Source organism: Pelodiscus sinensis, chromosome 2, assembly GCF_052426305.1.
Source record: "Pelodiscus sinensis isolate ZL-2025 chromosome 2, ASM5242630v1, whole genome shotgun sequence".
Lineage (NCBI taxonomy): Eukaryota > Metazoa > Chordata > Testudines > Trionychidae > Pelodiscus > Pelodiscus sinensis.
The window spans coordinates 158,562,335-158,578,236 of record NC_143053.1 but is presented as its reverse complement, the minus strand read 5'-3'; the positions used below and the strand labels follow the sequence as shown (position 1 = coordinate 158,578,236).

The window sequence follows — 15,902 nt, the reverse complement described above, 5'->3', positions numbered from 1 at the left end:
TTTTGAAATAAGCTACGCAATTTGCATAGCTCAAATAGCGTAACTTATTTTGAGGTACATGCTACTGTGTAAACGTACCCTTAGAGAGTTAAATATATAGTAAAACACTTCTTAAAATGTGGATGTGCAATTCTATGATGTACATTGTTTAACTACACAAGACTTAAATGGTTGGTCTATTCTTTACTCACAGGCTAGTTTTCCTGAGGCCTCAACGTAACACATAAGTAATGATATATAATCTCTGTATGTCTAGGTACTTTATAGGGTCCCTTCAGTGTAGGAATCAAAGCAGAATGTCAATGCAACTAATCTCTGTGTAGTGTTTAAATAACTCCTAAATGTACATATGTATTTACGTTCACAATATCCTTGGGATGTAGGGAAATATCTTACAAGAATATTTATCTGGTGTTCCTCGGGTCCTTAATTCAATTAATTTTGGTTGGAGTTTTTTTCATTTAAATCCTGGGTCTGAGGTTGGGCTGGGAATGAGAGGCTTAGCATGCACACTGCCACAGGGAGAGAGGACTATTCCAGCTCTCTCATTGCAACAGCATGGGGCCAGGTGAGAAGTGCCTCTCCATCGCCACTGCAGCACCAGCAGCACAGCTAGGCAGGTGTCAGCCGATGGTCAGGGCAGTGAGTCCCTTATGACTGGCTGAAGTTCTTTTAAAATTGTGCTTGGTTCTGTTACAGCAATTGAAGGAGTCAGGTTAAAGCTTAAACAGTTACGATGTTATTGTTACAGGGTAAACTTAGTTATTAAATGCTACTGCTGTGTTACAGATAACACAGCCACTACAAAGGACAGGACAGAAATTACACTAATAAGTCATTTACAGGTACCATGAAACCCCTTTGGTTCTCTGAGCTCTTATTAAATGCATGCAAAATAGACACATAGCAGGTATAATTCTCACCCCTGCGTTCCAGACTTGGCGTAGCCAGCGTCTTTCTCTCAATCCCTCGGGAAGAAGTAGGGCGAGGTTGGGCGTCCCACAGACCTCGGGAGACAATCAATACCTGCCAGCAGGTATAGATGATTGGAGCTCGAATGGGGTGGGGTACTATACCCCTCTTTATACCCCTTGGGTCATGTAGGCTTCTTCCTGGTCTCAAGTGGCCAATTAGGAAAAATGGCTTTGAATGCCAAGTTTCCCACGAACGGTGCAAAGCATAATTCACACCTGGAAAAATGCAGACAATGGGCACCTCTGGTATGTGATGGGCAAAGATTCCTCTCCTGGGACAGTGCAGGCGTGTCAATTACTGGTACTAGCCATCAGGGCGACGGGAGGCCCCGGGTCGTCAGCTAGCCCATTTACTGTCTGGTTTCTGTTTATGGTAGAGTCAGGGACAGGCAGCACACCTGCGTTCCCAGGGCATCAAAGGCTGACTGCCTTTCTCTTGCTCTCTGGGAGAGGGGAAACAAGATGGGGTTCACGTCTGGCTACATTCCACCCCCTTGACAAGCCTCACTATGTCCCAGAACGCAAGATGGCGGTGATGCCAGCACCTTTTGCCCTCCTTGGAGGAAGTTAAAATCGCCCTATCGGCAGGGTCTGATCAGATAATTTTGGATCAAGGGATTGATTAGGATCGCTTCCCAACGCCATATACCGGATTTGTGCAGAGGAGGTAGCAGTGTCCACAAAAGGCCTAACAATACATAGAACCATGCAGCAAGCAATTACAACAAGTAAAATGGTTAATATAGTATTTACAGTAGAGTGAAGGAATGGAGTTAACGAAAGTTCTAGGTGTTGGGCTAGCCAATCTAGCCATGAGGCTTTACAGTCTTAGTTACAGCATGTCTTATCCCATACCGTTTGTTGCCACTTCCCTTGCCTTCCTCCCTTGTTCTCCCCCCAGAGTTATTTAGAGGATTGCGGTAGTCGCTGTCATCGAACCATACTCTTGTTTCACCAGTCATTGGGGCTGAGAGGGACAAACTCGATTCCCAGTCCAGTAGAGGAGTCAAGTAAGGTGTTCTGGTACAGCAGTAGCAGTTAGGATGAGGAAGAAGACCATGGCGAGTTGGAGTACCATGTCTCATTTCAATAGTCTGTAACTAACAACAGTGGTTGCAAGCGCTACAACAGCAAGCGGTGTATATATACAAAAGGTTCATGGTGGTTTCCCGGATCCACACCAGCTTTGGGAGGGATCCATCCCACTGGAGCACTGTTCACGGCTATTGCCTCAGTTTCCTGTAATAAAACATAAGGTTTGCCGGTCTTGGACACAATCCAAGCCTCAGTAATGGTTATTGGTGTTAGCCCAGCGTCTGCAGTAGTCCAGACTCCTTTTCCCTTATAGGAGTGCAGAACATGGGTTTGTGTCCCCACGCTGGGGTGTTGGGACAAGGGCTATTAAGCGGTTTAGTCCCATGATCGTAGACAATCCTGTTGTCCATCGGTTTGGGTAAGCAAAACCAATTCTGGAAACAATTTCTACTCCAGTTAGAAAACATACTTCCACCCTTGCTTACTGGTGGGTGGTGGACCAATATAATCTACTTGCCAGGTTGCCCATAGTATTTTTCCATCTCTTAGCCTGGCAAACCGTTGCCCTTCTGTTATATGTTTCCTGAGTTCAGCTCATAGGGTGCAAGCTTGTACCAGATCTTTGGCTTGTTTGTGGGTGATAGGCCACTCCCTGGCATGTGCCTGCCGCACCAGCTCATCGCTTTCTGTGTCCCCCAAGGTTTCATGTAGCCAAATGTACAGGCGTTCCCAATCCACCTGGGCAGCAAAAATTTGTACTGCTGCATCTGCTAGGTTATTTAGCTGTGCAGTCAAGGTGTTATTCTTTTGGGGTATGTCTACACTACCCCGCTAGTTCGAACTAGCGGGGTAATGTAGGCATACCGCACTTGCAAATGAAGCCCGGGATTTGAATTTCCCGGGCTTCATTTGCATAAGCAGGAGCCGCCATTTTTAAAACCCCGCTGGTTCGAACCCCATTCAGCGCGGCTCGGCATGCAGCGCCCCATGCAGCTTCCTATTCCGAACTACCGGTACACCTCGTGGAAATGAATCCCGGGCTTCATTTGCAAGTGCGGTATGCCTACATTACCCTCCTAGTTCGAACTAGGAGGGTAGTGTAGACATACCCTTGGTGAGCTGCCACATGACCTATGCTTAAGGCATTTTGGGTTGCATACTGGTATATCCATTTCCAATATTCCAATCTCCAAACAGGCTTTCCCCCTATTTCCCAGTTATTATTCTTCCAGTTAGTTATCCACTGGGTGGCTCCAGCCCATATAGCATAGCAGTTAGTGTACATGGTACTGGTACCTGCCTCTCAAGCTAATTTGATTGCTGCCAGCTCTGCAAGCTGAGCTGTTCCTTCTATGTTTGTGGTCAGGGGTGCAGTGGATGTGTCTGCTGAGATAGCAGCAGCCTTCCCTGTCCACCTTTCTTTGAAATAGCCAGGCAGCCTGTATTCACATATAATGTTGAATTTAAAAGCAAACCAAAAGTATTATCAACTCAGCCTTGAAAAGAGACAGTTAAGTTTCAAAGCTTGAATTTCTAAACTAATAATTTGGTTTCTAGAAAGTTAAATTTAACCTTAAAAGTTGAATGCCCAACAGAAGCACTGACCAATTTGTGCCTTGTCTGTTTGCAATTTTAAGCAAGAGGACATTATCCAAAACAAAATACAACTAGTTAATTTGAAACCCACAAAATAGAGTTACAATATATATAGAGCTCATTCTTTTATGCAGTTAACCAATTAAGTTTCAGTAGAATCCCTAATTTTCCTTTGCAGATTTAACAAAGGTGTCCATAGACAAAATGTTTACATTTGATTGTATCTTTGCCTAGATGGTTTGCACAGTGCTTAAGGAAGAGGCTGCAAAGAAACAAGGTGTCATTTTAAAACAAGATTTCCCTTCACATATTACAACCATTACTTAATTCCTTCCACACTCCCACGGAGTCCACCTTTTATCTTCACATTCCCTCAAATCACTTCCTTTGTCCTTTCAAAGAAAATGTTTCTCATTCCTAGTAACTTTCCAATGTCTGCTCTACTTTCCTTATTCCTTCAACTATGCCCATAGGGCTCCAAACTTTTTGCCTTCCCCTTCTTATGGTCCATCCTAATTCCTGCTAAATGACTTTTCTCAATGACACAGGTTTGTCTACTATTAATTTGGTAAGGAGGGTGAGCTTGTTCACTAAGCCTCATACCTCCTGGTCCTTTTCTTAAACATATTCCTGAGGGAAGAAAAACAAAAAATAAATCTGAGAGTTGCTTTAACTCTCAGCACCCATCCTTAAGGGAATCTAGCTCGTCTGGGTACTGAGGGACATGCATTTCTACCTCTCCACTTCTGCAGCAGAAGCTTTACATTTTTGCAGTTTCATATTTGCATTCTTTTTTATATTCAGTCAATTTTGAAGAACCTCATTACAGGTTTTCCATAGAAGTCAAGCTGCAGCTGTTTCCCTCTCCATTGGAGCCAAGGGTTTACATATCCACAAGTAGTTAGCCAATTTGTCTTCTAGGTCTGAAATTGTATGGACAGCACCTAACACTTGATCAGACCAAGGGCTATGCCCGAACCTTTGCAAGATTTTGTTCAAAAGGGGTAACATCTTTTACAAACACCAATTTCTCAGTCTTCTCTCTGGGAGCCTTCTTAAAAGACTGCTTACATTTAAACATTTTCTAATATACCCAACCTCCTATTGGGACTAAAATAGCAATACCAATACCTCCTTTTTTTTTTTCTTTCTGGAGGGCTACAATTTGAACTTTCTGATCTCAGATAGTTTGCTAATCAAACTTAGCTATTACCTGCAAAGTTTCTTCGTGCTGCCAGCTAGGGCATTTGCATCACAAAGGAAATTACAACCTGTTGTGGCTCCTGGAGCCTTCACAGCCATTTTAATTTGTTTGCAGTTTTTTTTCTTCTACAATATACATGGCATGTCACAGGAAAATGTGCAATCTTTGTTTACAAGACTACTTAGCCACATTAAACTTTGCATAGAGTGTAACTCTTTCTTTATGCTCACAGTTTTCCTGTACTTTCATTAAATAACTTGGACTGAAATGGTCTTACTGAAAGTAAACCAAACCAATTTGTTTTAAACCTACAAACAAGATTATTGGATCTTGAAAACCACATTTATTTACACTATATATATACAGGCAGTCCCCGAGTTACGCGGATCCGACTTATGTCGGATCCGCAGTTACGAACGGGGATTTTCTCGCCCCAGAGGACTGGACCGGCGGGACGCCTGGTCCCGCCGCCCGCCTCCTCCAGGGCGAGCAAAGCTGCTCCCCATCTCCCTGGTCTGCTGGGGGAGCCAGCAGACCAGGGAGACAGGGAGCAAAGCGGCAGAGGACCCGGGCCGGACCCGCGGCACTGATCTGGAAGCACCGCGGGTCCGGCCCGGGTCCTCCGCCGCTTTGCTCCGCGTCTCCCTGGTCTGCTGGGGGGGGGGAACGCAGCTAGTGCCCCCGCCCCAGCAGACCAGGGAGACGTGGAGCAAAGCCCGGGGCCTGTGGTAGAGCAGGTGGGGCGCTGCCGGCTGGTCCCGCAGCACCGCTCCTTGGCACTACTGGACCAACCCAGCAGCACCCGAGCTGCTCTGCCCCAGGCATCCCCAAGTCACACTTCTATATGGGTGATTCTCCCAGAAACTGTGTCATGTACTGTAGGAAATTTATCTGGAGAAAGTACATAGTAAAAGCGCTCTGCTGTGGATACATTAATTTTTCTCAACAGTTTAACAAAGGAAGTTAATAATGTTGCTATTAATGATTTAACCAGAGACAAACGACAGTTCTGCTTATTTTTTTTTAAATTGCAAAGTAAAGGTCATTTTAACCTCTTGCTCTTATTTAACTATGTCATCCGAATTACTAGTGAAATAAGACACGAAACTAGTGGGACTTTTTTCCGTATGCAAGTAACTTATTTAACGTACTTTCATGAGCAAAACAGACAGCTCTTTAGATACATATGTACCAAATGAACGTTTCAAATGCTAATTTTTCTTGACAAGAAAGCCAACAAAAGCAGTCTAACCAAGCCTCTTTCCAAATTTACTTGGTACCTCCTATTTTTTCATTAAATGGTAAGGAAAAATGTAGTCAAGAACCAAATTTATTTTAGAAGAGACTCATTAGTATCAAATGCTAATGCTAGAAATTCAGCAGTTGCAGTGGAAAGCATGCATGCATCAGCATTAGGTCATGTAGAAGTTCCAAACCAAACAGTATGCAACTGCTGAACTGAATTCTTCATGAAGCAGACTTTCTGGCCTCCCGGACTACTTGGGACATTTGTCCTCAACTTCAACAAGAATAAGATAAAATCTATACTCTGTACAGTAAAACACTGCAAGCATCTCGCCTTTGTAACAAATTTTAATGTTGCGTTTTGGTAAATCTGAAATAATTCCAGTGAAGTTAATGGAGATACTACAGATATATATATTCATGTACATGAAATTAGAAACTGGTCCATTGACTACAAGGGGAGGGTCACTCCAGTTTTGCTATACATAGCTAAAACTCGATGGAGAACTTGCAATTTATGTGGAAGTATCCATAATATTTCAAAAAGTCTCAGAGAGATAGCCATTTTAGTTTGTAACTTTAAAAACAGCGAGTAGTCCTGTGGTACCTTAGGGTATGTCTACACTACCCTCCTAGTTCGAACTAGGAGGGTAATGTAGGCATACCGCACTTGCAAATGAAGCCCAGGATTTGAATTTCCCGGGCTTCATTTGCATAAGCGGGGCGCCGCCATTTTTAAAACCCCGCTGGTTCGAACCCCGTGCAGCGCGGCTACACGGGGCACGAACTAGGTAGTTCGAACTAGGCTTCCTAGTTCGAACTACCGTTACTCCTCGTTACTACCCGCTGCACGGGGTTCGAACCAGCGGGGTTTTAAAAATGGCGGCGCCCCGCTTATGCAAATGAAGCCCGGGAAATTCAAATCCCGGGCTTCATTTGCAAGTGCGGTATGCCTACATTACCCCGCTATTTCGAATTAGCGGGGTAGTGTAGACATACCCTTAGAGCCGTGGTCCCCAACATGCATGCGCCCGCCAGGTGCTTGGTGCTGGCCTGGCCCCGGGCACATGGCGCGGCGCTTGCGGGGAGCGTAGGCCCCGGGCGTGCGGCGCTTGCAGGGGGGAGGGGGAAGCCCCGGCCCCGGGCGCGCGGCGCTTGCAGGGGGGACGGGGAAGCGCCGGCCCCGGGCGCGGGGTGCTTGTGGGGGGGGCACTGGCCCCGGGCGCGTGGCTATGGGGGGGCCCCGGCCCCTCGGGCGCGTGGCTATGGGGGGGCCCCGGCCCTGGGCAAGCGGCTATGGGGGGGGCCGCCCCCGGGCACGCAAGTGTCCCCGCCCCCTGGCGCCCGGCAGGCGAACGGCCACGCCCCCTGGCGCCCAACAACCTCAAAAGGTTGGGGACCACTGCCTTAGAGACTAACTAACTATTTATATATATATATATATATATATATATATATATATATATATATATATATATATATATACACACACACACACACACACATAGAGAGAGAGAGAGACAGACACACGTAGGACCTTGCTGGTCCAGCACCCTCAGGACCTGACAGGTCTCAAACGAGGGGATTTGCTGGAGCAAGCAAGTCTCTCCCCTCCTGGCCTATGCTGCCACCGTCTTAGGGTGCCAGACTGCCCCCGCTGCTGCCCCAACCTCCCAGTGCTCTTTAGATGCTGGCAGCCAAACAGCAACTGGGGCATAATTCTGCAGCCACCTGGCTCCACAGCCGGGGCCGGGGCCGGGGCCGGGGCCGGGGCCGGGGCCGGGGCCGGGGCCGGGGCCGGGGCTGTGCAGCCAGTGCTGGGGCAGAGTGTCGGGACCGGAGTTCTGCGGCCAGGGATAGAGCTCCCTGGCCACTGCTGGGGTGCCACGCCTAGGGCCAGAACTCCCTGCTATGCCACCTGTTCTCCCCACATACACACTAGGTTGCCAGTGACCCTAGCGTGCTCGTGCCCCGCTGCCAGACCTCCCTGTTCCCGGGTTCTATGGTCTAGGAATATCTATATGTTGCCAGACCAGGGAGTCTTGGTTAAGAGAGGTACAACTTGTAGTATCATGAGCTTTTGTGGGCAAAACCCACTTTTCAATAGATCTGCAGATACTCTATCAGTTGCAATCTTGGAGACAGGCATGTAAGACACACTCCCAAAACAAAGTTGTGAAACATTTTAATGTATCCATTACATAGACAAGGTGGGCGAGGTACTTTTATTGGACCAACTTCTGTTTGTGAGACGGACAAGCTTACAGACCAATCCAGATATAGACTTTTCATGATAGTCACAATTCATATGCAGTCCTCTTTTTCAAAGCATATATGCAAAATCATATTTTAGCTCCCTTTCTTCAGCACTTTTTAAACTAACTGATGTTAATATCTCAAATCCTTAAAAATACAAGGAAAAGATGCCAGATTTATTATTTTCTTAAAATAAATTATACTTTTAAAAGATACTACTCAAATGCATATAGATACTGAAAGAAGTTACTGTTAAAAAGAAAACTATCTTTAATGTGAATTAAACCTCAAATTAACAACAACTACCACGCTTACGTTACATCCTAAAGGCCAAAGAAATACTGAACCGGTGTTGTTTTTACTATTACAACACTAACAAATAACTTTTTAGGCAATTTCCCTGCATCCACCAGTCCCTGCACAGATATGAAAAACAGTAAGAACACTACAAGAACTAGCAAATGCAAACAAGTAGAGAAGATAGGAAAATGAAACATTATATTTAAAAAAACCTACTGCTACCCTTCAATCTTCTGCTTTATTTCATTTAAAAATGAGATAAATCAGAGACTTGATTTCTTAGTTTAATTTACGGTATACATACCAGAATTACTGATTTTTCATTTCAATATTATTTATGTTGAACTAAAAATAAAATTGCAAACTTCTGAAAGAGCCCCATTCTTTCCTGAATTTAGGAAAATGATGTGCAGTAAAACTATAAAATATGAGAGAAAGAGAATAGCTTTTAAATTGTTGGTAAGTTTTACTCCTATAATTGAAGACTCACACTTTTAATGATATTGGTTTTATTAGTTAGCCATTGGACTAAGAGACACATGCTTCAAAATCCAGCATTAATTTATTCTTAAGTTTCTTAGTTTGTATTATGTGGGTTATGTTTGGGTTGGTTACTTTGAGGCAAAGGAGGAATAAGTTTCTGTAACAAGAGAGAGATCCAAAAGCCTGGGAACTGCAGCAACAAGGGTAGCAGCAACAGGGAAAGATCAATGCTGTCTCAGGAGCCTTGTAATGATAGAGTAGAATGGAAAATGAAATATGGTAGGCCTTTTCTCCACAACGGCTAGACTCATAACAACCACCTTCTGCTCTAATTCTAGAACACCACTACTTTCTACTCTTCATCTGTGACTCTAGAACCTCATGGCATTATCCAGTTTGTTCTGATTCCAATTCCAACTTCAGCATCTCCTGTATTAATTCCAGAATGACAGTGTGTTCCCCCCAGCTCTTCTACCTGCAGCTATTTTCCTCATTGCAGTGACGTGTGAAGAAAGGGCAGAGGAAAAGGAGGTAGCAGGGTCAAGCAAAACACAACACCACGTGTTGCGTTTGTGCCTGTGGGCACACCCAAGGTAAGACTGGACACAGTTGTCAAAACTGTAAATATTTTGCTAGGAATGATTTTCCAACTAAGTGCTGGGGAGTGATGTAGTTATATACGTGGCCTAGTGAATTTTAAGCCACTTTCTATCTAAAGAGAGAAGAACTAAAAAATACTCTGACATTCCTCAACAATCACTCTCCTTCTCCCTATAGTGTCTTCTCTGTTCCTACACTCTTCCTTCTTCTATCCTTATTTCATTCCTAAATTCCTTCCATCCCTTTCCTCCTTTACAAAACTTCCCCTTGCCTTCCAGGCTAACTTCCTCATTTATCCCATCAGTCCAGGGCAGTTTCCCCTTCTTCACCTCCACTCCCAGCGTTGTGAATCTGTCCTAGGTGCTGTCTTCCTTCGCTCCCCTTTGGTACCTGTCCTGCAGGGACTGGCCTCAGCCCCTTGAGGCTCCTCTCCTGGCAGCAGCTTAGCAGCATGGCATGCAACCCTATCCTCTGCTCTCCACCCCTCTCCCTGCCGGCTATTCTTTATTCTCCCACATCTCTCCTGAGCAGCAAGCCCCAGCTTTTCTCCCTACTCTGATCAGCTGAGAGGTGGCTGGCAGAGGCAGTTTTGGCCAGATCAGGACTGTTGACAGCTATGATGGACTCCCTAGCTCAGACCAAGCCAGTTTCCTGGGAAACCTCCCCAGCAGCAATAGCCGAGAAATCACCTGCCCACCCCAACAATTAAAGCTCCCTGCTCCCCCTGGCTGCTGTCACCCCCAGGGAGCTGTGGGAATACTGCAAACAGAGGAAGAGATTCACCCCCTGATTTGTGGAAGGAGAGGGAGCTTGGGTAAGGTACATGAATACTATGAGACCAGCATCCAGGGACACCGTTGTGCTAGGGGCTGTACAAACACATTGTAGGAAAGCTTTTGGGAGCTCACCAAAATCAATACAACCCCCTTTCCCCCCACACACACATACATACACCCCCCCACTCCCGCCCGGCTAGTCATTAAAGCCACAAACCCCTCCCCTGCCTCTTAACTGGTGTTGCAGGAGATCTCTTACCCGCTGGGCTGTTTGTTGGCCCCAGACTGCGCCAGAGTCTCCATGGATGGGTCACTCCTTTCCACTGTGATTGAAAGGCCAAGGCCGTCTTGGTACAATTCCAGGTTGGGGATGGGAGGCGAGAGGGGAAGGGGAAATGATTAAGCTGAGGCCTTTCTTCTCCAGCTCCTTCATTCACACTTGCCTCCCTCCTGGCTGATCCACCCTCCCTTGGCTGTCAGGGCCAGAAGAGAGTCAAGTGACTGTTCAGGGCCTCACACCTGCCGAGCAAAGAAGGCAGCTGGCAGGCGGGAATGACTCCTCCGTCAGGCACCGCGTCCGAGAGCAGGGGCACCAGGCAAGGAGGGGAAAGGAAAGGAGGCAGCGACAGCAGCTCGGTGGCCCCCGCGCCCACAACTGAAAGTGGCCAACGATCCGCAGGTTGCAGCAAGGGGGCGGAGACCCGCGAGGCGCTCCCGATCCAAGGCGTGCGGCAGCCGAGCAGCCAGCCAGCCGCACGTTGCAAACAACCCGCCCCCTCCCCCAGTGCCTGCCCCGCTCTGTGGAAGGACACGCTGCAGAACCGCACCCCCGCGCCCGCCGCTAGGCACTGCCGGCCCGGACGCATTTGTGCAAGCGGACGGTGCTGGGGAGAGAGCAGTGTCACGCCCCGCTCCACCCACCTGCAGGCTGGGAGGGCAGGTCCTCGTGCCGGTGCAGCGAGCAAAACGGCAACTTCTCCAAATGTGCGACGTTGGGTGCACGGAGCATGCGCACCCGCAGGAGGGCTGTAGCCGCTGCCGTCTCTCTGCCCTCAGTGCTTCGTAGGATTTGCGTCCTCCTCTTCGGAGGTGTTTAAAATGATTCTTGTGGGCCAATGGCTACGGGGTGTGTGTCCTGGTCTGATCTGGGGGCAAAAAATTACTGGCTGGGGGGGATCAAGCTGCTTTTTTTAGCGGCAGAAGAGGGGCGAAATTTGAAAAATCGGGGTGGGGTGGGGGGTGCTAGCCGTGGTTAAGCCCGGGCGGGGGGACACTGCCAGACCCTGTGCATGGACAAAATCCCCGTTTAGGGAGGGGGAGAGGTGGGAACAGTCACCCTGCGGGACGAGCCACCTGATGTCCTTGTAACTATCGTTTTGCCAGGGGTGCAAAGTCTTTTTTTTCTTTCTTTTCCCTGGACGCTGCCTGTCAGCTCCGGAGCAGGGGGCAGGCTCCTGGGCTTGAGTTCTTAAAGGCACAGGCCTCCCAATTCCTAGACAGTCAATGCTTAGACACCACCGTGCCTCTGTATGTGTACAAGTGTGACATATTCTACAGACAGTTCCTGTCTCAAACTCTGCCTCTCACTTTTGGAGTATTTAAGGGTGTGTCTAGACGACATGCCTCCGTCGAGGGAGGCATGTAGATTAGCCAGCTCGGCAGAGGGAAAGGAAGCCGCGATTAAAATAATCGCGGCTTCATTTAAATTTAAATGGCTGCCCCGCTCTGCCGATCAGCTGTTTGTCGGCAGATCGGGGCAGTCTGGACGCGCCGCGCCGACAAAGAAGCCTTTCTTGATCGGCACAGGTAAACCTGGTTTCACGAGGCATACCTGTGCCGATCAAGAAAGGCTTCTTTGTCGGCGCGGCGCGTCCAGACTGCCCCGATCTGCCGACAAACAGCTGATCGGCAGAGCGGGGCAGCCATTTAAATTTAAATGAAGCCACGATTATTTTAATTGCGGCTTCATTTCCCTCTGCCGAGCTGGCTAATCTACATGCCTCTGTCGACGGAGGCATGTAGTTTAGACGTACTCTAATAGTTTTCTCTTCGTTTCTATGTCTATCTGAAGTCACTGCATCTCCTTTCTCTTGTGTACTATGCTGATGTGCTAAAGTCCCTCCCATCCACACCCTCTCCTGTACTGCAATCCCCTGACCCATGGCAGAGCCCGCACCCGTCCCCCAAACTCGCGCTAGCATGCACCCCTCCTGCACCCAAACTCCATCCCAGATCCTGAGTCCCAAACATGGCCAAGTATCGGAGGGGTAGCCGCGTTAGTCTGAATCTGCAAAATCGGCGAGGAATCCTGTGGCACTATCTTCAGTTTGTCTATAAGGTGCCACAGGACTCCTCGCCAACATGGCCAAGTGAAACTTTTGTGATTCCTCCCGGGGGCAATGGGGACATGGGTCAGGGGGCGCCAACGTTTTGAAAGTGCAATCCAATATGTACCTTATATATAAATACCTTCCTTCCTACCCCTTCTCCAAGTCCCAGACCCTGCACCCTCTGTCCTCCCTCTCTTGCCCATCCTCAGTCTCTTTCACCAGCCTGGGACAGAGGATTGGGTGCGCAGGCTCTGGTCTTGGCTTAAGGGATCTGGAGTGTGAGAAGGGCTCTGAGCATCTCTTGGAGCATGCATTTAGGATGGTGTTCTAGGTGCAGGCTTTGAGAGGGTATTTGGATGCAGGGGTGCTCAGAGCTAGGAAAAGGGTTTGGATACAGGACTGGGTTCATGCCTGGGGTAGGAGTTAGGGATGTGTGCTCCATTTTGGCACGTCTGGTCACTCCTAGATGATGGTGGAGTGGGGCTAAGGCAGGCTCACCCATGCCCTTGCCCTAGAATGCTCCCTAAAGCTGCAAGAAAACTCCATCCCTGGTCATGTGGAGAAAGGATACAGAATAGTATATGGGGAATCCTGACATCAGCACCCCTCTTTTTCCTCCCCTGCTCTGCACACAAAGCAGGAGACTCCCAGGCAGAGTGTAAGCTGTAATGCAAAGTGCAGGATATGCACAGCAGTGGGGGGAGGGGCAGCTGAAATGCTGGCACTTGATATCCTCTTGGCCACACCAGTCAGGATCACCTGACAGAGGCTACAAGATCTACCAGTAGATCCCTATCTACTGGTTGGTGACCTCTGCCTCAGAGCGAGTGTCTGACCAGGGGCAATGTGTCATGTCACCACAGGTACAGCCCTGCTCCAGCCAGCATAGTACAAGGGCACTGCTTACAAACTGACTGAGGGTAGGCCTACACTACAGCACTAATTCGAACTAACTTAATTCGAATTAGTTAATTCGAACTAAGCTAATTCGAACGAGTGCATCTAGACCTAAAAACTAGTTCGAAAGCGTTTTGCTAATTCAAACTAGCATGTCCACATTGAGTGGACCCTGAACCGAGGTTAAGGATGGCCGGAAGCAGTGCCGGCGGGGCATCAGGTTAGGACTCAGAGTGTGGAGCTGCTGTCTCAGGCTAGCCGAGGGCTGTGATTAAAGGGACCCGACCACCACCCCGGACAGACAGTTCTCAGGGGTTCCCCGCTTGCAAAGCAGTCCTGGCTTGGAGTGCCCTGAGTGCCCACACTCGGCACATCACAGCATTCGGTCATCAGCCCGGCTGCACTTGCCGCAGGCTGCCATCCGAGGGGGGAGGGGGAGTCAATTGGGGGGCTGCAGGAGAGCTTCCACCCCGAGGAGCCCACGGAACTACCCCAGTCCTCCCCATTGGGGGCTTGTACCCCATTCCTCCCTCACCTCCTTCCACTTACCCCTCCCTAGCCCCCCTTCCTGATGTACAAAATAAAGGACACGTGTATTCAAAAATAGAAACTCTCTTTATTGAACAAAACTCAGGGAAAATGGGAAAAGGAGGTGGGAGAGTGGAAGAGAGAGGGTGGGAGAGGGGAGGAGGAAACCTGGGAGGAGGGAGCTGGAAGGGGGAAGCCAGGGGAAGAAGAAGGAAGGGAAGTATCAAACTATGGTATGCCATATCTTCAGTACTGTGTACAGATGTGATCTCCTCACCCCAGAAAAGATATTTTGGCCTTGGAAAGGGTTCCGAAAAGGGCAACTACAATGATCAGGGGTTTGGAACAGGTCCCATATGAAGAGAGGCTAAAGAGACTGGGACTTTTCAGCTTAGAAAAGAGGAGACGGAGCAGGGATATGATAGAGGTCTCTAAAAGCATGAGTGGTGTGAAGAGGGTGAATAAAGAAAAGTTCTTCATTAGTTCCCATAATAGAAGGACTAGAGGACACCAAATGAAATGAATGGGTAGCAGGCTTCAAACTAATAACAGAAAGTTTTTCTTCACAAAACAAATAGTCAACCTGTGGAACTCCTTGCTGCAGGAGGCTGTGAAGGCTAGAACTATAACACAGTTTAAAGAGAAGTTAGATAAAGTCATGGAGGGTGGGTCCATGGAGTGGTATTAGCCAGGGGGTAGAAATGGTGTCCCTGGCCTCTGTTTGTGGAAGGCTGGAGGTGGATGGTATGAGACAAATGGCTTGGTCGTTGTCTTCAGTCCATCCCCTCCATGGTACCTAGTGTGGGCCACTGTCGGCAGACAGGCTACTGGGCTAGATGGACCTTTGGTCTGACCCAGTATGGCCATTCTTATGTTCTTATGTTGTAAGCTCGGGGCTCAGGGTCGGGGGTCTCACTGGACCACCTTGATTTTCATGCAAACCTGCTCCTGGGTGGCCAGGCTGGCAGCTATCCTGCCTTAGATGGCCACTTTCCTGTGCCTAGTGTGGAGGTCGTGAATGGGGTCCACGATCTCTGCACTAGACCAGGCGGGCGCCCGCCTCTTGCGGCCCTGGGCAGGCTCCTAGGAGCCGCCAGCCTGGTCCCGGGAAGAGGCGGAGGGCTGGGTGGCAGCGGGTGGCTGGCCCGTGCCGTGCCAGGTGCAGGGTCTGCTGGCTGGGTGCTGGGAGGCTTTCACCTGGCACGGTCACCGTAGCCAGACCATGGCCCTTTAAGGACTCCGGGGCCTGGAAGGGGGAATAAGAGTTTCCCTGGCTTGGCCCAGAGTGGCCACCAGGACAAGCTGGGAAGGGCTAGCCTCCAACTAGCTACACAGCCCTTAATTTGAACTACTTAATTCGAACTAGGCGTTAGTCCTCGTAGAATGAGGTTTTCCTAGTTCAATTTAAGCACTCCACTAGGTCGAATTAAGTTCGAACTAGCAGTTTGTATGTGTAGCGCCTATGAAAGTTAATTCGAACTAATGGCTGTTAGTTCGAATTAACTTTGTAGTGTAGACATACCCTTACCTATGTTCCCTCAAACTCTGTGTCACACATTTTGAGAATTTAAAAGAATCTCTTATCACTGTATATCTACGTGAAGTCTCATAACGGTTCCAAATCTGGTTTTTATCTGCTGATGTGATTTCCTGAATTGCGCTCACTTCTTGTAAACCA

General features: G+C 48.3%; 1 protein-coding gene across 5 annotated transcripts in view; it reads right to left on the bottom strand.

Annotated features, from left to right (window-relative positions):
* Nucleotides 1-11,847, bottom strand: part of COBL (cordon-bleu WH2 repeat protein) — a 228,174-nt gene extending 216,327 nt beyond the window's left edge. For 2 of the 5 annotated variants that reach the window (XM_014580203.4, XM_014580201.3), the window contains exon 1: nt 10,729-10,962. Coding sequence is in view for 3 of the 5 variants with exons in the window: in XM_014580201.3 (XP_014435687.3) it covers nt 10,729-10,772 (44 nt within the window). In the remaining 2 variants the exon portion in view is untranslated. Of the gene's footprint in view, nt 1-10,728; nt 10,963-11,390 lie in introns of those variants that run through there. The other 3 variants (XM_089776491.1, XM_075921658.2, XM_089776492.1) reach the window with 3 other exon arrangements.
* Between the last annotated feature and the right edge of the window lie 4,055 nt (nt 11,848-15,902).